Raw genomic sequence first — 25534 nt, forward strand, 5'->3', positions numbered from 1 at the left:
AGAGTTCCCTCACTCTGTCTACCATGTGAGGACACAGCAAGAAGATGCCAGCTATGAACGAGGAAGAGGGCCCTCACCAGAATGTGACCATGCTGGCACCCTGATCTTGGACTTAAGAAATTTCTGTGTTTTTTGAGTTACCCATTCTGTGGTATTTTGTTACAGCAGCCCAAATGGACTAAGACAACTCCCCATCCCTGAGCTTTAACAGGATGCACAGCCATTCGGTAGGGATGGCATCGCTTGGCTTCTCTTGGATGCTAAGTGTGGCCATGTGACTAAGCCTGGCCAATAGGAGGCAAGCAGCAGTGCTGATGCAACTCCAGCCTGCCCTCTCCTTCTCTGGCTTTCCTGAGGCTGTAAGGTGGACATCTGCCAGTGAGCCAGATCTGACCATGTAGTCCAGGGCAACTCCCGGCAGGTGGCAGAGCAACAAGACAGAAGGAACCAGGCCTCTGGATGACTTAAGGAGGAGAAGCACCAGCCCACCCTGAGACCCCACCGAAGCGGGATTGTTAGATGAGACAAAAGGAAACCATTTCGAGTTAGCACACAACTGTGGGTCTGTCTGTTAAGCAACTCAACCTGTGCCTTATGCTAATACAGTGAATTTGCACAAGTCATTTCACCAGTCTGTGCCTGAGTTTCCTCACCTGTGGAATGGGTAAGAGGATGAAATCTGTTGGCACAGGAAAGAGCCAGTCAGCGTTTGCTGATGTCATTATTATCAGCAGACACAATTCTAGAGTGATACATACCAAACCGTACGAGTGGTTCTTTCCCTGCAAAGGGGAATTACAGGGAACTCAGACATTCCTTGCTAAATTTTGCACCAAGTATATGTTTAACTTTGTACTCAGAAGAAAACACGTAAGTACTGTGTACGTTTGTAAAGTAGAGCAGGGAAAACCTGAAACTCTAACTTGTGATCTATTACATGAGATCATACCCACGGCACCCTGTTCCCTTGACGCCACCCACAACAGGAGCCAGGCCTGGGTTTCCCCAGGAAATGACCACCCAGGAAACTGCTTGGCTGAGTCACCAGACAGGCAGACAACAACTGCAGAGGGCAAACGGGCCCAGAGCTGAGAGCTGAGAACCTCCCCAAATGTGGCCTCAGTTCTGAGAACCAGACAGGGGGGAAGGAGCGGCTGGTTCCCAGAGGGTTCCTGTCCCAGAAGTTGGCTCCATTCCTACCAGGAAGCCAGCTGCAGGGCCACCTGCTTGAGCAGAAGGCAACTGGGTGAGGGTCAGTGGCAAGGATACATCCTCAAGGGGACAGCCAGGTCCTCCTCAAACAACCACATTCCTCTCCCTTCATCAATTCAACCACGTTATTATTCACTGAGCACCTAGGCACTCGGACAGAGTTGAACAAGACAGATAAAATCCCTGCCCTCGGGGGAGAGAAGCAACTGAAATATTAACTACATGAATAAGACCCTTTCAGATGGTGCCAACTGCTCTGAAAAAAAAGAAACCAAAACAAAGTGACACGACAGAGGGTGGAGCGGTGGGTTACTTCATTTAGGATGGTGTAGCACAGCCTAGCTGAGGAGGTGACATGAGCTGAGACCTGAACTGTGAGTAGGATCGAAGAGATGCAGTGATGCAGCCTTGCAGGAACAGTCAGTGCAAAGGTCCTGAGGCAGAAACAAGCTTAGGGAGGAAGGAAAAAGTGGCCAGGCCTGAGTGTACTGAATTACTAAGGAGGTCACAACCCCCGAGAGTGGGAATGTGGCTTTTTGTATCCACACCAAGGACACTTAATCAAGGGCTCTGCACACAGTAGGCACTCAATAAATTCTGCTGGCTACCTGGAAGTGTGGCTCTCCTAGGCACTCAGAAGATGGTACCTTATAGCTAGCAGGCGCACAAACAGTAGGAGAGCTGAGCTGTGAATTTAAGCAGGGCAGAGGCCTGGGGTGCTATTTTCTCAAATGCCTGCAGGCAACAGGAAGTTCTGCTTGGCTTCAGGTCACCAATACACTGGGGGCTCAAGTGAAGAAGCCAAGAGCAGGGGCTTGGAAAGCCTGGATTTGAGTCCTGGCTCCATCCCTGCCCATTTGGGCAAGACACTTAACCCCTTTGTGCCCTAGGTTCCCCAGGGGCAGATAAGGAAGGAATCCATTCCCCACTCCCTCTCCTGCTTTTCCTTGGGAGCCACCAATCTCAGTCCATCTGGTCTGGGTGGAAGAACCCATATTGCTGGTGGGTACAAGGCTCAGGCCTGCCTAATCTGCATATTCCCACATGCTGGCCATGTGATTGGCTCAGTGATAGGCACCTGACCTAATCAAGCCAATGAAACCCATGGGACTTCCCTGACAGTCCAGTGGTTAAGACTCCGTGCTTCCAACAAAGGGGACGTGGGTTTGAACCCTGGTTGGGGAACTAAGATCCCACATGCCACGTGATACGGCCAAAAAAAGAAAAAGAAAAAAAAAAAGAAACCCAGTTTTGAGACTCCTTGAAACTTGTGGGAAAACATGTCATTCCATCAAGGTTGCCGAGAAACGGAGAGGGAGCCTGCAGCTACTGGGACTAACATGTCACTACAAGTTGAAAAGCCGCCTGAGAGCGATGCCAACACAGAACACTGAGGCTAGAGCTGGAGGATGAATCCCAACAACTTCAATTTGGTCCTGGATCCAGCTACGCCTGTAGCCAGCACTATTTCTCAGTTATAGGAGGCAATAAATTCCCTTTTTGGATTAAGCCATTTGAGTGGGTTTCTGTCATTTGCAAGCAAAAATCCTGACTAATAGATCCCATCTATAAATGGAATAAAAACATTCCAACCTCAAACAACCTCAGACCTCTGTTTTCAGAAATAAATAACTCTTGGCATGTAGAGTACTTGACATATCAGGCTCAATACATGATGGCTGTTATTAGCTGCTGTTAAGATGGTGAAGAAGGAAGCCTGTGACAGGCACCTCCATTGCCCTCATCTCCAGATACGTCCTGGTGTTGGAGGGCGGCAGATAGGGGTTCCACACACCTGCTTAGGGGGCTTGTGCCGATTATACTCCTCTCCCCAGAGCTTGGCTTCCATCTGTAGACGCACATCCTCAAAGTACACATCCCTGTCCACGGACTCGATGTAGCGCTTTGCCACGTAGTTGGAGGCCCCCTTCCACTGCTGAGTGTGCAGGAAGTTGGAAAGCTTCTTCCTGAGGGGAGAGGCATCAGGAGGCCCGCCTGGGTGTTCTGGATCCCAGATCCCTAGTCCTCAGGACGGGAAGACCCTGCCTGACCCAGCTGGCTAGAGCCAGGAACAAAATGCAAGAGGCGGGAGGGGCTTCCCCACCCCACAGCATCCTTCAAAGAGCTGCGAAGGGGGCTTAAGGGACATATATCCTGTTCTCCTCCAGCCCATCCCACAGCTGGTCCCAACGTATGGTCCAAGGGAGACCAGATGGAGAGGAGCTTGGGCTACAAGAAGAGAAGCCACTGTCTCCATTTCTTGACTGGAAATGTCACAGTGCCCCTGCTCTCAGGAGCCTGAGGGAGTCTGGGCAGGGACCCGAGAGGCAGGCTGAGTCACTTACGTCCTGAAGCACTCCCTCATTGCTCCCCGGCCGAAGGGCTGAAAGACATCACACAGCGGGTTATCAGTCCCCACACCCCACCCAGAGGCTACCCTGAGCCAGGAGGAGATTTTCCCCTTGGACGTCACCCACCAAATCGATGCCCTGGACCTCAGCTCAACCCTAAAATCCCTGGGCCCTCCCTCCTTTACTGCAGCACCAAGGCCTCATAGAACTTCCAGCCTGGAGGCTGCAGCACTGATGAGACCACCCGATTCCCCACCCGAGCTGAGCAGAAGACCCCCCAGGGGGTGAAGGTATTATGGGGGTGATGGGCTGGGGGTAGAGACAGTACACGTCAAAGGATGGTTTTGGTAGCCCCGTCCGTAACAGAAAAAAAGCAAAACCACCCAAATGTCCATCGACAGTATAATGGATCAATCAATCAGGTCTATTTGCTTGACAAAATATTATACAGCAATGAGAATGAACAGATTACAGTTCTAGAAAAAACATGTACAAACCTCATGGACAAAATGTTGAGCTATACATATACTGTATGGTTCCATTTATACGGAGTACACAAAGAGGCAAAACCAAACTCGGGTAGTAGAATTCAGGGTAGCGCTTACCCTTGGGGGTAAAGGAGTAGTAACTGGGGCTGAGAGGGGCTTTTGGGGGTGCCGGTGAGATTCTGTGTCTTGATCTGGGTGCTAGTTATACACGTGTTCACTTGGTGAAACTCATCAAGCTATACGCTTTTCTGAGTATGTGATACACCACAAAATGTCTCACAAATCGATCCTGCCCCTTACTATGCAGGAAGTTCTCTATTTTCTAGTTGATTCCTTTTTCTTGCAACCCACTGAGTTCACCCTGTTAGATGAAAAGTAATAGGTGGTGACCTGCAAGTTTTGAAAACTGATATACACATTCACGGTTCACTGATTTTCAATAAGAGTGTCAAGAAGAATCTTTTGATATATATGATTAATATATGAAATGCCCAGAATAGGTAAATATACAGAGACAGAAGATAAATTAGTGGTTGCCCATGGCTGGGGCAGATAAGGGAATTGGAGACTGACTGCTAATGGGTAGGTATGGGGTTTCTTCTCGAGATGGTGAAAATGTTCTGGGACTGATCGTGGTGATGGTTGCATAACTCTGTGACTATACTAAAAACCACTGAACTGTACGCTTTAAATGGGTATGGGGTATGGTGTGTGAATTATATCTCAATAAAGCTGTTGTAAAAAATAAAATAAATATACAGTACTATAAAGAATCCCCCAAAGTTAAAAAAATAAAATAAAGTGGGTGTGGAGGAGAGGAAGCAAGCCCCGACGTTGGCTCAAGAGAAATCCCCACTCAGCCCTGACTACACTGGGCTCGAGGCTCTGCTCACCTGAGACGCCATCTTGATCAGAACTTCATCCTCCAGCCACTCCCCGGTGACAGCATTGTACCTGCAGAGACCAGAACCCACCCCAGGGCGCAGCGTCCATTACCTGATCCTGTCGCTCACTAGCTAAGGGCAGAAGACTTTTCTGGGCTGCCCACTGCCCTCGAGATCAAATCTGCTCCTACCCACAGGCCCAGCTAACCTCCTGGGTTGGGTCTGTGGACACTCCCCCTCCCTCCCAGGTCCCCACCACACTGGCCTCCTTCCCCTTCGTCAAAGGTAGCTATTCCCTCTCTACCATGTCCCCCAGCGCTTACTGTTGTGCAGTGGGTGGGCTTGCTCCCTACCTATCTGGCTCCCCCACTGGACTGTAACTCCACAAAGACAGGCCAGTGAACAGGACCTGGTACAGGGGAGGCTTAATAAATGCGTGTTGGATGAACAGTTGAATAAGTGAATATCCTTGCTATAACTGGCCTAGATAATGAAAGGCGTGTCCCAGGACGGGAGGCGGCAGCATCCTCGGTCTTGCCAGTGAGGCCCAGCCCAGGTCCCGGTGCAGGCAGGGCTGGGGGAGGGTCCTGCGTCTGAGTCCAACCAGGAAAGGGGCTGCTGGATACACACCCAGGGCAGAGAGGGATGGAGAGGGTTCCAGAACATTTTCATCTCTCTTTTCCCAGGGATCCTCTTTCCCAGAGCAAATCTGCCCCTAGGCCTGGCTGGGCCTTAACAGGTTTGCCTGGTAGGAAGCTCCTTGGCTCAGTAAATCCCTAAAACCTTAAACTCCCCCAGGGCTGAGATGTTCTTAGCTCTAGCAGATGCCTCCCTGGCCCTCCCTCAGGGGCGACAGACTCCAGAACCTCCCAGCTCGTGGGAACAGCCTTCTCAGAGCCTGAAAAACAAGCAGAGGCCTGGCAGTTAACCCACCCCAGGCCCAGGGTGGGGAGGAAGGCTTGTCAGAGCCACACACCTGCTGGCACCAGCCCATGGCAAGTACTGTGCTCAATAGATAACAGCAATCATTATTATTACTACTATGTAGAGGCCAAGGTAAAGGAAGTAGTCTTCCCTCACTTCCAAACAGACTGAAAGCTGAGAGGCGCCCAGAAGTTGGGAGAGGGCAGAGACATACAACACTGGAAGGGTCTTAACTGTCCTTCACAATCACTAACCTTACAGAGGACAGAGCTGCTCTAAGTTCACTGAGCGTTCACTGTATGCTGAGTGCTTACACGGAACTCCTCCATCAACCACCACTCAGCCCTCTGAGATCCATACAAATATTGTGCCCACTTTCCAGATGGGGAAACCAAGGTTCAGAGAGGTGAAAAAACCTTCCTGAGAGCCAAGATTCAAACCCAGGTCGGTTTCAAACAGAACCGTGCTCTTAACCAGCCTGGGTACAACCCACGTGAACAGGAAATCTGTCCCAATAAAGGGCTGGCTTGCAGCAGAGCTCTTTAAAAACCAGCAATGGAGGTGGAAGCCTCCAATTTAGAAATCTCTGGACATTCTGGCCATCAATGCCTGATCTCCCTCTGCTGGCAGCCAGGGCAGGTGAAATCAGCTACTCTGGTTAAGAAATAAACACAATTCGGCACGGCCCCTGGTCCCTGGCCCCCAAGGAGCTCAGGGACACACAGAACCAGCCCAGCATGTGAGTCCTGCTTTTCCAAGGGCCTCCCTGGTGGCCCGGTGTCCTCAGCCTGGAGGCCAGATGTCACCGACCAGCCACCACGCTGCGTTTATAGGCAGGAAGGAACAGAGTCCACAACCTGGCCTCTGGGGCCCCGACGATGCTGACCTCAGCTGCCGGCACAGACCCCAGAGCCCACTAGGAGGTCAGCCTCCGAAATGGGGAAAGGTGCACGCTAGGCTCTAAGCCATCTCCTCACAAGTTGGGAGCAGGAACACATTGCAGAAAGGTGGAGAGGGCTCCACTGTTTCTGCCTGCCTAGCAACTGCTCCCCTTTCTTCTGGTAACAGCACCCCAATTTTCCTTTGGAAAACCACCATCCTCCATTCTTAGAACATAGGGACTGGGTGAAGCTGATCCCCCAGCACTTTCTTGCTTGTGGTATGTGATCTAGACCTGGCCAGTGAGAGCAAAGCTCCTGGCACAAGGACTGGTTCAGTAACCGGCCTATAACCAAAGCCAGGCCAATGAGATTCAAATGTGGAACTTTTGTTTTAAAAAGAATTGAGAAAGAAAGATCGTTTCCCATGAGATGAAATGTGGGGCTCCTAGGAGCCATCTGTGCCACTGATGTAAGACAGTCTATCTGGGGTCAGAGCCAAAAGCATCCTTGGAGCATCTGGGACTAGCCATACGTGAAGCCCACGTAGATGAGTCAACCATTCCTTTCTATGCTTAAGCCACTGCGAATTGGGTTTCTGTCACTTGCATTTGAAACAGAGTCCTAACTAATTCAAAGACACTGGTCTGAGTCAGAAAGTTATCTTATTAACTACCTGGGTGACCCTGTTCAAACCTCTCTCTCCACTGGGGCAACTGAAGGAACTCACAGGGTTGACTTGGATGAGTCAGAGCTGGAGGGGTCTACAGAGGTCACAGGACAGGCCCCAGGGCAGATCCATGAGACTTCTAAAATTATGAGTAAAATTAGACATATGTGTGCAACTTTCTGAATGGCTTCATCAGATTCTCAAAGGAGTGCTGAATGCTTGACACAACTACTCCAGACTTTTTTTAATGAGTAAATACATATAGAGTGCTTAAACAGTGCCTAGCAGATGGAAAATTCAGTAAATAAGGACCCTCATCATCATCATCATAGTCCTCCTTATTATTATGTTGGTGGTAGTGTTTTGTTGTTTTTCATTTTTCTTCCTGAAACCCCCTGAAAACACTCTTCCTTCCTTCTGCCTTTTCAAATAGGAAATCTAGACCCTCCCAGCTCTGTTTTGTGAATCTTCCTGGGGCCAAGGCACTGAAAGGCTGGTCTGCTCTCTTTCCCTTTGATAGCCATTGTGGGGTCATGTGTTGAGATGATGGAGCCACAAGACAAAAGTAGCCTGGATCCCTGAGCTGCCCTGAAGAGTTGCTCAACACTCACCCAACTTCATATGAGCAAGAAATCACCTTTGTTGCATTAAGCCCTTGCGGTATTTGTACTTGCAGCATAGCTCAGCCTAGCCTGTAGAATACACACTTTACAGGATTAAATACACACTGTAAAGATTAAATGAGATCATGCACAATGCCTTAAGCATGCGTAAATACTCAAATATTGGCTGATATTATTATTATTATATTCCATTTTCCTTGATCTCCAAGGGTACTTAAGCCTCACTGATTTTAAGCGGAAGGAGGACCCAACCCAAGGACTCCTTGTGGTCTGGGGTCATATAGCATCTGTAGACAAGGTGCTGACCTGTGACGCGTGGCGCATTCCGTGGCAATGTCCTCCAGGTGGAACTCGGCCCAGGGGTCAGGCATGTGCTTGGCCTTCTCGATTGCATGCTTCCAAGCTTCCTGCAGAAGCAAAGGGAAGTGTTAGGTCCAGACCAGGGGCTTCTGGGACAGTGCAGGGCAGCTCCTCTCACCCTGTGATTTCCCAGTGTCTCCAACCACTGGGGAGGCAGCCAGCATCAGTCAGAGAGAATCACTCCCATCTATTATCCTTGTAGGAACATAGTTCCCAAAAGACCTCACGCGGGCACAGCTCACACGGGCCCAGCTTTCCCACCGCCAGAAATGACCTGTCTTAACTACAAAACCGAAGAAGAAACATAATATGTATAGAAGACACATACTGCTTCACTTGTTAGCAAAAAGTTGAGAATGAAAATAAGATGATATTCACCCATCCCGCCTTGTTCAGACTGGCAAACATTTTAACAGCTGGTAATGACGAGCCTGACCAGGATGTGGGGAAACAGGTGTTCTCACGTACTGTCAGGGGGTATAAACCTCTTCTAAAGGCAATCTGGCAATGTACTAAAATGGAAAAAAAGTATTCTTTTATTTTGACCCAGCAATTCTACATCTAGGAATATATCCTCTAGAAATACAAACATAAGTGTGCAAACATACGTGTACAAGAGGTATCACTGTGATTGTGCAAAACTGAATTCATCCCAAACGTCTGTGGGGAGTGGTTAATACACTTTGATTCTGTTCATTTAAAATGCTAAACCGGGCTTCCCTGGTGGTGCAGTGGTTGAGAGTCAGCCTGCCGATGCAGGGGACACGGGTTCGTGCCCCGGTCCAGGAAGATCCCACATGCCACGGAGCGGCTAGGCCCGTGAGCCATGGCTGCTGGGCCTGTGCGTCCGGAGCCTGTGCTCCGCAACGGGAGAGCCCACAACAGTGAGAGGCCCGCGTACCGCAAAAAAAAAAAAAAAAAAAAAAAAAAATGCTAAACCGCCTTATGGTGGGAATTCTGGACCCTATCAGGCCCAATGTCACCTTTTCATAAATATTGTATAAATCATAAATACACCCCATTTTACTGCCCTAAATGAAATCCATAGACAATTTAACCTTCTTAAACTCAAGAGTATATCAAACTATGCAAAAGATATGTTGCCTTTACATTAACAAAGTGCTAAGTTCTCAGTTAATTATGAACAGATTCCCATGAGACATTCCAAGGTCCTGGGGGTGCAGGACAATTCCTTGTGCAGATCTGCTCTGCCCGTTGCAGGGTTCAGCATCCCTGCCCTCCACCCATTCAGTGCCTCAGTGCCTTCCATTGTTGTGCTGCCCGAAAACAGGTCCCCAAACGTTCAAACCCTGTTAAGAACAGGGCTTCAAGGGTACTAACTGGGAAAGATGACCAAGGCACGTTATGGAGAGAACATGCTGATTCTCAACAGCATCATAGTACGACCCCATTTTTTTGTTTTAAGAAGCTCATTTGGGACTTCCCTGGTGGTCCAGTGGGTAAGACTCCACGCTCCCAATGCAGGAGGCCCAGGTTCGATCCCTGGTCAGGGAACTAGATCCCACATGCCACAACTAAGAGTTCACATGCTTCAACAAAGATCCCGAGTGCCACAATGAAGATCCGCACAGCCAAATAAATAAATATTAAAAAAAAAAAGAAAAGCAGCTCATTTTACTGCTTTTATAATCCCAAGGTGGACTCCTTTCTTGTCCCCTCCAAACAAACACTCCGACTCTCACACTGGGTAGCAATAAATACCCTCTCCATCTTTTCCTGTAGAGCTTGAACCTTTGCCCGACAGCCTCTACAGAATCAGTGAGACGAAAACTCCCTTCCAGGCCACAGGCCTGAGCCACAAGGAGGGTCTGGATCGTGGGCTGGCCACTGTTTGGGCCTGGCAGATTCCAGACCTCCCCACCCCCCAGTGGCATCCCTCAGCCTCCTGGACCAGCTCTTAGGAGCTCTTCCACGGACTTGGGTCCAAACAGGACAGCTCCCAGCGCATGCCCCCGGCCTAAGCTCCATCACTGGGAGCCTGCTCAGAGGAGATGAGGCGCATACACACATGCACGCACACGGCCCAGGGCTCCCTTACTGGGGCTTTCTAATCTCTGCAAAGTCTAAAAATGAAGCCTGTAATTTTTTCCTTCCTATTTGGAGGTAATTCATATTTAATGAAAACACTTGGAAAATACAGAAGACAAAGAAAATTCAGATCTGCCACATGCCGTCCACCAGAGCAACTAGCATCAATGCTTTGGACTAGTTCTATCTATCTATCTATCTATCTATCTATCTATCTATCATTTATTTATTTATTTATTTATTGCTTTATAACAAATTAAATCAGTTATACATATACATATGTTCCCATATCCCCTCCCTTTTGCGTCTCCCTCCCACCCTGGACTAGTTCTTTTCCAGATCCCTTACGTGCATTTTTAAATAAAATTGGAATCACACTGCAAATATAACTTACAGCCTTTCAGGAGAGTGGGTCAATGGGACTTGGTTCTTTATTTAGTGATCTTGATTTTTTTCCCTGATTCCAAATGTTTGATCTGCTTATTACAAAAAAGTACAAGTACTACAGAATTCTGAATTAGAAAGCAGCAGTCCTTTCTAACCTCTATTCCTCTGAAAACCTCAGCTGACAGTTGATTTAGATATTCTGCAGGTTTCCTCCTATGCATTTGTTAACACACACATGAATTTAAGAGCACTGGGACAGTATTCTGTTCTGCATCTTACGTTTCTCCACTTAACACAGGATCCTGGACCCAGCCTTTCCATGTCATACGTACAGACAGGCTGGATCAACCTCGTTTCCCTTCCATGGTTGTAGGATATACAATTGTATAAATGTACCTTAAGCTGTTTCTTAGACCTCAGTTGATGGCTATTTAGATTCTCTCTAATAATCCCTTGTATAAACAGTGCTAAAGGGACCATCCTCGTATCTAAATCTCTGTGCACTTGTGCAAGAGCTCAGTAGGACATACTTCTTGGAAGTGTAATCACTGGATCACATTTAAAGTTTAGAAATTTGGAGTTCTCCTCCAAAAAGATTCTCCTAGGTTACACTCCAAGAAGCAAAGAACAAATCACTCAAATTTTTTGACACAAACATCATATCATGAATTTACAAGTTAGCTGTAACAGCTGTGTAACAATCCACTGCATGGGTTTATCATTATTGACTTAACTGTTCACCTGTGGTTCTCCACAGTGAGACTCTGAGCTTGTCACTGCCTTTTCCCTGTTATACATAACCCTGCAGCAGACAGACATGTTTACGACTAAAGCAGTTGCTAGATTTCTGTACTTTAAAAAAGTGCCACAGTCCCCTCTTGTATTCCAGCTGCTGTGAATGGCAGGATGGCCTTCTGACCCCCACCTGTCAAGGAGCCCGCTGAGTTCTGAGTAGTCAGCAGGCCGCCCTTCTGAGCACGTCTGTACAAGCGCCCTGTTCTCTGCCTGAGACACACGACTTTCTCAATGTACCTCTCTCAACCAGTGACTAAGATGCGCCCTAAGCAACCAAAGATAGGGCCCCCCATTCAGTGAGGATTATCGACAGAAATTACCTGCTGGCTGGATGCTACGGCAGCAACCAAAAAAAAACAGTCAAGGAAAAAAGTATTTCAGAATTAGAGGGCGTGTTATTTCACAGGCTCAGAATTACCTTTTTTTACAAACCCAGAAAAAAAATCAAGCCACACCTTACTGGCAACAGGTGGGTTTAATGCAACTGACTTTTTTTTAAGCACAATATAAAAAGTCCCGTACTAAGATTCAGTTCCCTCAGCTCTGGTTCCGGCTCAGTGCTGACCAACTTGGGGAACCTCTATTTCCTCGTTTACAAAAGACAATGAAGAATATTTTGACTACTGGTGGTCAACTTCTTTCCTGTCCCCACCCCTGGGGTAGACATGCTCCCACTAGAAATAGTGGCTCACTGAGCACGCAGTGCTCATTACAGGTGAACAACCTCAGCTAAGCTGAAATCACTGGTACTATTTTATCCATCAGGTTAGGAAAAACGGGTGGTTACGGAGGATCGGGAAGCGAGTGCTCTCAGACACTGTGAGCAGAGTGGAAGCAGGTACTGCCACCTTTGAGGGCCATCTGGTTATGCCAGATGCTTGGCCAGTGGTTATGAACCTTCTTCACTGACTTCTGACCCAGCCATTCTGATCACCTACCCAGGTGTGCCCAGGTAAGCCAGCCCAAAGATGGTCGGTGCTGGTAACGCTATGTAACAGGCAAGCATTACAAACAACCTGCCAGTCCACAGGGGGATGATTAGGTACACTTGGCATACTTGTATGCAGCCGTTAAAAAGATGACGATGCTGGGCTTCCCTGGTGGCGCAGTGGTTGAGAGTCCGCCTGCCGATGCAGGGAACACGGGTTCGTGCCCCGGTCCGGGAAGATCCCACATGCCGCGGAGCACCTAGGCCCGTGAGCCATGGCCGCGGAGCCTGCGCATCCAGAGCCTGTGCTCCGCAATGGGAGAGGCCACAACAGTGAGAGGCCACAACACTGAGGCCCGCGTACCGAAAAAAAAAAAAAAAAAAAAAAAGATGACGATGCTAATATGGGCAATCTCCAAGGCCTACTGTCTGGGGGTAAAAAGCAAGGTGCTGAATAAAGCAAACGGCATGACACCATTTACTGGTGGAGGAAACCCACAAATCAGTACTATAGATTTCTTAGACTCACAGAGATCAGACCTGTGGTTGCCAAGGGGGATGGGGGGGTAGACGGATGGAATGGGAGATTGGGGTTGGTAGATGCAAACTATTACATGTAGAATGGATAAACAATAAGGTCCTACTGTATAGCACAGGGAACTATATCCAATCTCCTGAGATAAACCATAATGGAAAAGAATATAAAAAGAATGTCTCTATGTGTGTAACTGAGTCACTTTCCTGTACAGCAGACATTGGCACAGCATTGTAAATCAACTCTACTTCAATAAATATATATATGAAAAAAATACCATAGATTTCTAAGGATATGTGTGTCTGTAGATATATGCATAAATGTACATTTATATATAAATGCATCTTAAAAGTTCTGAAAATTTTACAGCACAGGGAATATAGCCAATATTTATAATGACTTTATTTTTTTAATAAATTTATTTATTTATTTATTTTTGGCTACGTTGGGTCTTCGTTGCTGTGCGCGGGCTTTCTCTAGTTGCAGTGAGCGGGGGCTACTCTTCGCTGCGGTGCGTGGACTTCTCATCGCAGTGGCTTCTTTTATTGCGGAGCACGGGCTCTAGGCACGCAGGCTTCAGTAGTTGTGGCACGCAGGCTCAGTAGCTGTGGCATGCAGGCTCTAGAGCGCAGGCTCAGTAGTTGCAGCGCGCGGGCTTAGTTGTTCTGCGGCACGTGGGATCTTCCCGGGCTAGGGCTCGAACCCATGCCCCCTGCGTTGGCAGGCGGATTCTTAACCACTGCGCCACCAGGGAAGCCCGAAGCTTCCTTCTTGAAACATCAACTGTTACACTCAGTAAGCAGATGTTATAAAGTACGTTTTCCCCATCATCACTTCTGTAGATTTTAAGAACTACAGCCCTAAGTCAGCCCTACTTACCCCTCCTGACCGACAGTAAAGGGCTTAAACCACGGCCAAGGACAAGTAAAAGAAGAGGGAAGAAGTGGAGATGCATATCACACTCTGGGATGGAAAGAGGCCACATCACTGTGTGGCTGCCCCACTCTGGGCCACACGCATTTAGAGGTTTCGTGCAATTTCCATGGAACCCAGCACTGAATATAATAGCAAAAACCTGGAAACTTCCTAAGGATCCCACAAAAGGATATACTTAAAGAAACTGTGGCATATCTATACAACGGGCAGCCATGGGGCCACTAAAAAAATGATGGACTAGATCCACATTTACTGATGTGGAAAGATATGCACCATTTCTTTTTTTTTTTGCAGTACGCGGGCCTCTCACTGTTGGGGCCTCTCCCGTTGCGGAGCACAGGCTCCGGACGCACAGGCTCAGCGGCCATGGCTCACGGGCCTAGCCGCTCCGCGGCATGTGGGATCTTCCCGGACCAGGGCACGAACCCGTGTCCCCTGCATCGGCAGGCGGACTCTCAACCACTGAGCCACCAGGGAAGCCCACCACTTCTTGATTGCTGAGGAAAAACTGGTTATTAGAGAGCATATATAGCAAAATCCTGTTATTGTAAGGAAAAGTCCCTGTTTATTTAGTCGTGTCTGTATTTATATGGAAATACACACTAAGACCTTAACAGCAATTGTATCTGCACTTTCAAAGTTGTCTTCTGCAAGGAGCATACATTACTTCTATAAGCAATAAAACAAATAATTATAAAGGAAACAAAGTTTAAAATCCTCAAGAAATCTCTCTCTGTTGAAAACAGTAGCTGCAGGTCATCTTCCCTGACCAGTGGGATTCAGAGTCATGGCTAGAGAGGACAGGAAGAGGTGGATGGGAACAATAACCAGCAAAGCAATAACATTCCCTAGGATGACAAAGCGCCCCGTCTCCTGGAAGTCTTTCCTCAGACAGCATCCTGGCTGGCACCTCATGGTAACCTTGCCAAGGACGGACAAGCAGGTAGGATAGTTCCCAGTCCACTGACGAGGTACCCAAGGCCCAGAGAGTGAGGAGGTGATTTGCCTTCAGACCTACAGCAACCATGAAAGGGAAGACCCAGGACTCAAGAATGTGGACCCAACACAGAGTTACCATATGACCCAGCAATTCCACTCCCAAGTACCTACCTCAGAGAAAGGAAAACATGGTCACACAAAGACTTGTGTAGCGTTATTCAAAACAGCCAAAAGGGAGAAACAACCCAAATGTGCATCAACTGATGGATAAACAAAATTGGTATATCCATCATCAATAAAAAGGAATAAAGTACTGACACACATTTCAACATGGATGTGCCTTGAAAACACTGTGCTAAGTGAAAGAAGCCAGACACAAAAGGCTACATATTGTATAATTCTATTTACATGAACTGTCTGGAGGAGGCAAATCCATAGAGACTGAAAATAACGTTAGTGGGTATTAGGGTCTGGGTGGGATGGGAATACTGGGGGGAGATGGCTAAGAGGTATGGGGCTTCTTTTAGGGTAATGAAAATGAGCTAAAATTGGTTGTGGTGATGTGGATGCATAATTTTATGAATACACTAAAAGCTACTGAATTGTACATTTTAAATGGCTAAATTGTATGGTATGTAAATTATATTTCAATAAAGCTGCTAAAAATTTTACAAAATAAAATTAAAGAAGGGGGACCCCTGTTAATGAATATCCAGCATATTCCATAAAGGACCACGTGCTTCATAAAGATGAGTCCCTCCAGCCAGGCTTGACTCTCTTCAGTCTCCTCCTGTTTTCCAGACACCAGGTCCCTGACAGCTTCCTGCCCAATGCCAGATGCAACATCTTTTTCCTTCATCTGCCCAGCAGGCCCTTATTCTGCTGGAGGTCCAAAGCTTTTTGGACCCAGGACACCTAAGCTTCTCTTTCCCATTCTGCATTCCCAGAGCACTGGGCAAAATACCAAAATGGTCACCACCTCTGCGTATGCACAGAGCTTCCTGTGGCCAGTGGGCAGGGGCAGAAGCCCAAAGCTGCCAGGCTGGGGTCTCCCCGGGCTCGGGGTGGGGGGGCAGGGATGCCTCTGTTCCCAGTAAGTCATCAGACGCTCATCCACTTCATTCTGGGGTGATTGCTGTACTTTGACCAAGCTGTTAGAGCCACGCTGGGCGGGTTGAAAGTATCAGTTTAATCACCGAAGTCTACCAAGAAGGGCATAGGAAGCAGGCATGCCCATGAATCATGGGAGCACCAATGCCGGTGCAACCTCTTTGAAGAGCAATGGGCAATGCTCAGCCAAGTTTTAAACCCACAAACATTTTGCTCCAGCCATTCCACCTCTGGGGATTTACCTGGCAGGCGCACCCCCGAATGGGCACCAGGACACACGCACATGTAAGAGACACACATAAAAGATGCTTACGGAAGCGGTTTGTGGTAGCAAAAGACTGGAAACGACCTTCACACCCACCCATGAGGGACTGGCTAAATATATTACAGTGCTTCCAGATAATGCCATGATATTCGGCCATTATAAAAACAAAACAAAATAAGCAAGACAACATACTGCACTCATGAAGCATCAAGCAATTAAGATCTCAGAGCCTCAGTTTTACTATCTGTCAAAACACCAATCCTCATAGCACTGCTGTGCAGATTCAATGAGTTGATATGAGTAAAACATGTAGAGCGGGCCTGCCTGATCCACAGTGCCGGTTATATAAGTTCTAGCTGATGTCAGTTCACATGTGCCAATATGGGAAGACAGCACAGGAGTGCAAAACAGGTTTGCGGTAAACTAACATTTCTGCGAAAAAGAAAAGAGAGTCACGTACGTACATATGCTTATACTCACAAGGAACATTTCTGGAAGGACATCCCCCAGGGAAACAGGGATCAGAGGTGGGAGGATTACTTTTCACTGTTTACCATTTGTACAGGTTGAATTCTTTCTACCGTGTAGGTATATTATTTACATATTATAAAATAAATGTATTTTAAAGTTTGTTTAGATATGTGTATAGATTTATTACAGCACTGTTTGTAATAGGAAAAAAAGGAAACAACCTAAGTGTCCCTCAAGAGGGGGAACTGGCTAGGGATTTCCCTGGTGGTCCAGTGGTTAAGACTCCATGCTCCCAATGCAGGCGGCCCAGGTTCGATCCCTGGTCAGGCAACTAGATCCCACATGCCACAACTAAAGATCCCATGTGCTGCAACTAAGACTCAGTGCGGACAAATAATTTTTTTTTTTTAAAAGAGGGGGACTGGCTAGATAAACCCATGTAATTCACTTAAAAAATAGGTGATCTATATGTCCTAATAGGAGTGATCCCCAAGATATTCTCAGACCAGGAAAACAATTCTTTTAAATAAAATTTTCCACTTTATTAAAAAATTGAAAACATATGCTTATTCTAGAAAATGTAGACATGGCACAGAAGTAGAAAAAAATGATCCTATCCTAAGACAACCTCTGTTTGCGTGTTGATATACTTCCTTTTAGGGTTTTGTTGTGTGTGTGTGTGTGTGTGTGCACGTGTGTGTATTTACAGAGCTAAAATCATACTCTATATTCTGCTCTTTAAAATTAACTCCAGAGCAGAAGCACTTTCCCATGTTATGATAAACTGTATAAACATCCTCTGGTTGGCTGCCTGATATTCTACCCAGGGCGTGGCCCCCTGAACGATTCTGCCACCATCCCCCTGGGAACTCAGGCAAAACGCCCTGGCCTTGACAGTGACAAACTCAACAGTTCACAATACACACCTGGTACCTGCCAGGGTGGCGCCACCTTGGAGGAATGCGAGGTAGCCATTTTGGTTAAACAACTCAGTTGCCATGTCGACAGTAAATGAAAAAACACATTCAGTTTGTTGAGTGCCAGGGAGACTGAGGTCTGGAAAACTGAGCTGCCATCTCCCTCTGAAGTCACCACTGGCAACAAGAACCCCATAGAGCCTCCCTTCGACCACCTAGGACAGTGGGCAGCCAAGAGCTACATCTCATCCTTAAACGGCCCTTCCTCTGAGTACAGGGGATGAAGTGCGATGGGACACAGCCTCTAGCCTTGAGGTCAGGGGCTGACTCATAAACAGAATGACATTCCAGAATGACAGATGCACAGAAAAGTCTGCTACGAGCCCCAAGGAATGCCAAGGCGACAGCCAGGGCAGGGCGTCTAGGGAGGCCGAACAATCATTTTAACAGACCCAACTGAAAGAGGTTTCAGGAAGAGGCATGAAAAGAGAAGTCTGCTGCAGGAGCAGGGAGAGGCGCGGGGCCCCTGCGGACCATGAGCTACCGTTGTCAGTGAGGATTTTGAACTTTCTCTTGCAGAATCGATGAGTTTTAAAGACAGCCAATTATTTTATAAATTTATTTATTTATTTGTTTATTTTTGGCTGCGTTGGGTCTTCGTTGCAGTGCGTGGGCTTCTCACTGCGGCACCTTCTCTTGTTGCAGAGCACGGGCTCTAGGCGTGTGGGCTCAGTAGTTGTGGCTTGTGGGCTCAGTAGTTGTGGCTCGTGGGCTCAGTAGTTGTGGCTCGTGGGCTTTAGAGCGCAGGCTCAGTAGTTGTGGCACACGGGCTCAGCTGCTCCACAGCATGTGGGATCCTCCCGGACCAAGGATTGAACCCATGTCCCCTGCAATGGCAGGCGGATTCCCAACCACTGCGTCACCAGGCAAGCCCAAGGACAGCCAATTACTGATGTTTGTTTAGGGGAGGGGCGGTTACCTGGCTGTGCTGCTTTATTTTTCTTCTTCTAAAAACATCCTTTTGCACACAGAAGTAATACATACGTGTAGTTTTAAAAGTTCCAATGTTTAAAATATATACCATGTAGATAATCAAAGTCCCCCTTAACGCCACCCTCTCCCCCAGAGAGAATCACCATTAACTGTTGGATGCAAATTCCTTCTTTTTCTCGTTAGTAATTTTTAAATTGTTTTATAACATTATATGAGTTTTTGCTATGCAAATACTAATATATGTATATCTATGTTTTTTGATACAAGTGGGATCATATTTCAACTTGCTTTTTTACTTCACAGCACATAAAAATAAAAATAGCTAATTTTTCTTTGTCCTTATTATGGACCAGCACTATCCCAAGAGCTTTTCATGGATTTTGTTTTCTCCCCACAAAAAATATATCTTGTGTATATCTTGGCACTGTTATTTTTTTCCGGTGCGTGGGCCTCTCACTGCTGTGGCCTCTTCCATCGTGGAGCACAGGCTCCGGATGCGCAGGCTCAGCGGCCATGGCTCACGGGCCCAGCCGCTCCGCGGCATGTGGGATCTTCCCGGACCAGGGCACGAACCCGTGTCCCCTGCATCGACAGGTGGACTCTCAACCACTGCGCCACCAGGGAAGTCCTGTGTTTCCTTTAAAGGATTTACCATACTGAGTTTTGTGGTCAGAGACTGTGTCCATCCCTCCCTGTCTGAGACCCTCCAGCTCCTGGACCCACTCAGTGTTTGCCAAAAGGCCAAACCAGGCTCATGGCTCCTCTGAACAGGCAGCTGTGGGTGGAGCCCTTCTGAGGGGTCTGCCCCACTAGGAGGCCTCCAGGATCCTCCTTCTCTAGCAGCAGCCCCCGTTCTGTGATCCCCGGCGCCCCACCATGCCATGCCCTGGCCAGAGGTGACTGGACCAGAGACAGAGGACGCCTGACTGGGGCTGGGTCAAGCAGATTAGATTTTCTCCTCTTACAGCCGGGATGGACGAAGGTCAGATCTGTCTTTGCATGTGGCTCCGACTGTAATGAGGGGACCCTGGGGCTGGGGGGATCCATTTTCCCACTGTGTAGACTGAGGTGCAGAGAAGAATAAAGAATAGGCAAAGAGAGTTGAGGAATGAGACAGAGAGAGACAGTCCTGTGGCCTTCCAGCTTCCTGGATCTGTCCCCTGAGAGGCCAGACATTGTTTCTGCCCCTGGGTCTCAAGAAACACTTCTTGACTGCTAGAATAAATTTCCTTTTTTTTTTTTTTTCACTTGAGCTAGCACGAGTCGGTTTGTGTTTCACAAGCTCTGGCCCCTCCAGCCCCCTCTGGCACCTGGATCCCCTCACACGTGGTACACAAGGCTGCAGGGATCCGTGTTTCCGCGAGCCTTCCTGACTTACTGGAACAGACAGGAGCGCCGGGCTGCTCCCGTCTTCCCACGCTGCCCTCTGCGGGGCAGAGTGTGTGTTTCAGAAGCCACCTTAGGACAGGAAAGCAGGGCAAGCCGCATCCTGACCCTTCAGGGGCCCCCCCAACCTCAGGGGGGACCCACAGGCCTATCTTTGGAGCTGCCTCCCCAAGGGAGCTAAGCTAGAACTCTGACTTGAAAGGAAAAATATACAACTGTCTGAGAACTAGAATTATTAATTTTCTAAAAACAGATTAATTCTGCAGTTAGAGAAGAATGACTTCAATTTCAAATCCCAAAGTGGTAATAGGAATTTTCGTCACAGTACAAACTGATACTTACTGTTTGTGAGGATTAAATTAAATAAGGATAACAGGACTGCATTAAGAATTTTTTTTCACCACCAGTTATTACACAAAAGTCCAATAACGTTCGCCTTTCTCCCTCTTCTCTATACCAGCTTGCCATGGTATGAACACAAATTCCTAACAAAGTAAGCCCCCTCTTCCACAATCCAGAAGAAGGATGCCCAACTCTAAGCAGTGGCTCTTTTGACCACAACCAACATGAAAAACTACATTTTACATCCTTTCTCTAGACCCTCATACACACAAATGCAGGGATGAAATAAAAATACTTCACGACCGCTATGTCGGAGAACCTGGTCATCAACAACCAATTTGGTCACTGCATGTGAACGTGTAAACGTGTGTGTACGTGTCCCTAAAATATCTTTACAACTGTCCGTGCTCTCTGATATTTTTCCCCCCTCCCACCTCCCTCTCCAATATTTTCTAGTCTATTCTGTTCTGTTCTGGGTCTTAAAAAACTGGCCAAGGTTTCCACAACCCACTAGTGGGTCCAGAGCAGCTATTTGTAAAACACTGCTCTAAAGTAATGAAACTTATATTAAAACAACCAAATCTTCCCAGCTTAATAGGCATAGCCTCAGATCCAGAATTTACGCACCGGTGAGAGTTTGGAAACAACCTCAACCAGCGACCCCAACCTCCCGTCCCTACGGCAGATGAGCTGGGCAGGGGGAGAGGGGGAGGGGGGAGGGGGGGAACGGGGTGGGGGACCACTCACCTTGAAATGGAAGGAGCTGGCCGGGGACCCGCTGGAGCCGTAGCGCTGGCTTTTGGCTAGGTTGCTGTAGTAGTTATTAACCTTGGAATTAACATTCTGGTGTGCCCCCGGGTCATCAGTGATGGGGCAGATGAAGTAACCCTCCTCACCATCGCTGTCTGCATCTGAATCACCAGCCCGGGAGGTCGGGCCGCCATCCACGCCTTCCAGGCGGAAGATGAGGTCTTCCTCTGCCATGTTCCCAGGACGCCCGTCTTACCCAAGGGCTGGGCGGCACAGCCAGAGTTACTGGGCAAATGCAGCAGTGAGGGTCCTGCAAGGAAGCAAGAGAATGGGTGCTGGGGTCCAGGGGCTGAGAGCTTGCAGGGCACCTCACCCCGAATGCCCCTGGCACAGAAGGAGCGGGCACCCTCAGAGTGAAAACTACTACTACCTTTAGGGGAGACACAGGCAGGCAGTGTCTAGGAACATTTTAAATGTACAAACCCCTCCACCCAGTAATTCCACTTTGAAGAACTCAGCACTTGAAACAGAAAATAAAGGCTTCTTAAGCCACAAGGCTGATCTTTTTAGAACATAAATTAGATCAAATCATTTCCCTGCTTGACACCCTCCAGCAGCTTCTCTTGACATTCTTAACAAAATCCAAACGCCTTTTAAGGCTACCAGGCCTGTGTTAGTCTGGCCCCTGTCCACCTCTCCTCCGGCCTTGGCAGCTCTCCAGGCCCATGGGATTTCTCTGTGTTCCGTGAACACTGGGGGCCCATTTTCCACCTCGGGGCCTTTGTACTTGTTGTGTTCCCTGTGCCTGGAACAACCTTCCCAATCTCCCAACAGTGGGTCTTTCTCATCATTTGGATCCCAGCTCAAAAGTCACCTCTCCAGAGAAATCTCCTCTGATTCAATTCAAAGAACCCCTCTCAAACACACACCCAGTCACACTCCCTAGCACATCACCCTGTTTTATTTTCTTCAAAGAGATTTTCCCAAGCCAAAATCATCTCATTTAACTTCTTTATCATCTGTAGCCCTGTTGCCTTAAGAATGCCTGTCATAGAGCAGACACTCAACACACGTCCTCGGAATGGATGAGGGGCCTGAAGAGCGTTCTCTGTAGCACAATCAGTAACAGTAAAAAGAGGGAAGAGCCCACAATGACCATCAATGGAGGCCTGTTATATAAACTACAGTTTTTCTACACCATGAAATACTGTGTGACTGTTACAAAGAAAAAGGAAGCTCTAGATACACAAGGACATGCAAAGATAGTCAAGAAAGAGTTCAACAACATTGTAGGATACAAAAATCAATAGTATTTCCATATACTAGCAATGAAAACATCCAAAAATGAAATTAAGAAAACAATTTTATCTATAATAGCATCAAAAAGAATAAAAAACTTGGCTAGGGAATTCCATGGAGGTCCAGTGGTTAGGACTCCACACTTCCATGGCAGGGGACATGGGTTCAATCCCTGATCGGAGAACTAAGATCCCACAAATCATGTGGCCATAAAAAAATAAATAAAACATCTTGGCTAACAAAAGAAGTGCTTGACTTGTACAGTGAGAAACAAAATGTGTCAGAAGAAATGAAAGAAGACCGAAATAAGTGTAAAGATATCCCATGTTCATAGATCAGAAAATTTAACATAGCTAAGGTGGCAATACTCCCAAAACTGATCTACAAATTCAACCCAATCACTATCAGAATCCCAGTGGCTTCACTGAATAAATTAACAAACTGGTCCTAAAGTTCACATGGAAATTCAAGGGACCCAGAATAGCCGAAAGAATCTTGTAAAAGTTACAAGAATCACACTTCCTGAATTCAAAACTTACTACAAAGCTAAAGTAATTAAGACAGTTGATAGTGGCATGAGGATAGACACAGAACTGAGAGTCCAAAAATGAACCCTCACATTTACAGCCAATTGACTTCTGAAAGGGGTACCAAGACAATTCAATGCGGAAAGAATACTCTTTTCAATAAATGGTGCCAGGACAAGTGAATATACACATGCAAAAGGATGAAGTTGAACACCTTCCTACATTATATACAAAGATTAACTCAAAATGGGGACTTCCCTGGAGGTCTGGTGGTTAAGAATCCGTGCTTCCACTGCAGGGGTCATGGGTTTGATTCCTGGTTGGGGAGCTAAGATCCCCAAGCTGCTCAGTGTGGCCAAAAAAATTAACTCAAAATGGATCGAAGGTTTAAATATAAGAGTAAAACTCTAACACTCTCAGAAGAATATATAAGAGAAAATCTTTGTGACACTGAATTAGGCAAAACCTTAGATAGGACACCAAAAACACAAGCAACAAAAGAATAGATACACTGGATATCATCAAAATTAAAAACTTTTGTGCTTCAAAGGACACCACCATGTGACTGGAGAGACAGCTCACAGAATGGGAGAAAATTTTTGCAAATCATGTCTGATAAGGGACTATGTAAAGGACTCATACTACTTAACAATAAAAAGACAAATAATCCAAATAAAAAATGGGCAAAGGGGGACTTCCCTGGCAGTCCAGTGGTTAAGACTCCACGCTTCTACTGCAGGGGCATGGGTTTGATCCCTGGTCAGGGATCTAACACCCCACATGCCACACAGCACAGCCAAAAAAAAAAGGCAAAGGATCTGAACAGACGTTTCTCTAAAGAAGATACACATGGCCAGTAAACACATGAAAAGATACTCAACATCATTAGCCATTAGGGAAATGCAAATCAAAGCCACACCCACTAGCATAGATAGAATTTTAAAAGTGGAAAATGACAAGTGTTGGTGAGGATGGGGAGAAATTGGAAACCCTCATATACTATTAATGGAAATGTAAAATGGTGCAGTCACTTTGGAAAACAGCCTGGCAGTTTCTCAAAAAGTTAAACACAGAATTACTATATGATCCAGCAACTATACTCTTAGGTATATACCCAAACATGTCCACAACAAAAACTTGTGACATATGGTTCATAGTAGTATTACACGCAATAGCCAAAAGGGGAAACAACCCAAACATCCATTAACTGATGAATGGATAAGCAAAATGTGGTCTATATATACAACGGAATGCTCTTCAGCCCCCAAAAGGAATGAAGTACTGAGGCTAAGTGAAAGAAGACAGTTCAAAAAAGACCATATATTGAACGATCCCATTTATATGAAAAGTCCAGAGAAGGCAGATCTATAAGAAAGTACGTGAGTGGTTGCCTAGGGATGGGAGAGGGGAGAGTTGGGGGGAAATGGGGAACAATCACTAAAGGGTTTCTTCTGAATGGATGAAAATGTTCTAAAACCGATTGTGTTGGTTGCATGACTGTTAATACATGAAAAAACCACTGACTATATTAAATCCATTTTAAATAAGTGGATTGGTAGGTTTGTGAATATACTTCAATAATCTAATGTTTAAAAAAAGAAGAGACATGGGACTTCCCTGGTGGCACAGTGGTTAAGAATCCACCTGACAATGCAAGGGACACGGGTTTGATCACTGGTCTGGGAAGATCCCACCTGTGGCAGAGCAACTAAGCCCGCGTGCCACAACTACTGAGCCTGTGCTCTAGAGCCCGCAAGCCACAACTACTGAGCCCACCTGCCACAACTACTGAAGCCCGCACACCTAGAGCCCATGCTCTGCAACAAGAGAAGCCACCACAATGAGAAGCCCATGCACCACAATGAAGAGTAGCCCCAGCTCGCTGCAACTAGAGAAAGCCCGAGTGCAGCAACAGAGACCCAATGCAGCCAAAAATAAAATAAATAAATGTTTTTTAAAAAGATTAAAAATAATAAGAAAAAAAGAAAAAAAGAAAAGAAAAAGAAAACCCGTTACATTTAGAAAGCAAGTTGCACAAGAGCAGTTACATTATGGTGATCCTATCTGTGCTAAAAGAAAAGGTATGTCCCTGAAGGGCCCACAAGAGCGCTACCAGCACTGCGATGGGCAGTGGGACTGGCAGCTGGGGGGTAGAAGGAAGTTTTTAACATTTTGTACACTTCTATACTGTTTTAAGTGTTTTTTTTTTAATTAATTAATTTATTTTTGGCTGCATTGGGTCTCCGTTGCTGCGCACTGGCCCTCTCTGGTTGCAGCGAGCGGGGGCTACTCTTCGCTGCAGTGCGCGGGCCTCCCATGGCGGTGGCCTCTCTTGTTGCGGAGCACGGGCTCTAGGCGCACAGGCTTCAGTATTTGTGGCGCACAGGCTTAGTTGCTCCACGGCATGCGGGATCTTCCCAGAGCAGGGCTCGAACCTGTATCCCCTGCACTGGCAGGCGGACTCTCAACCACTGCGCCACCAGGGAAGCCCTGTTTTAAGTTTTTACAAAGCTGG

General features: G+C 47.0%; 1 protein-coding gene across 1 annotated transcript in view; it reads right to left on the reverse strand.

The window, feature by feature from the left end:
- The window catches only part of EEF2K (eukaryotic elongation factor 2 kinase), a 61714-nt gene that overhangs the window by 26282 nt on the left and 9898 nt on the right, over positions 1–25534 (reverse strand). Inside the window, exons 2-6 of the mRNA XM_081257647.1 lie at positions 21191–21503; positions 8337–8437; positions 4945–5005; positions 3558–3595; positions 3008–3179 (exon numbers count right to left, since the gene is read on the reverse strand). Coding sequence (XP_081113773.1) covers positions 3008–3179; positions 3558–3595; positions 4945–5005; positions 8337–8437; positions 21191–21427 — 609 coding nt within the window. The 5' untranslated portion in view covers positions 21428–21503. The remainder of the gene's footprint in view (positions 1–3007; positions 3180–3557; positions 3596–4944; positions 5006–8336; positions 8438–21190; positions 21504–25534) is intronic.

Source organism: Mesoplodon bidens (assembly GCF_964165515.1).
Source record: "Mesoplodon bidens genome assembly, chromosome: 15".
In the NCBI taxonomy this organism is placed as follows: Eukaryota; Metazoa; Chordata; class Mammalia; order Artiodactyla; family Ziphiidae; genus Mesoplodon; species Mesoplodon bidens.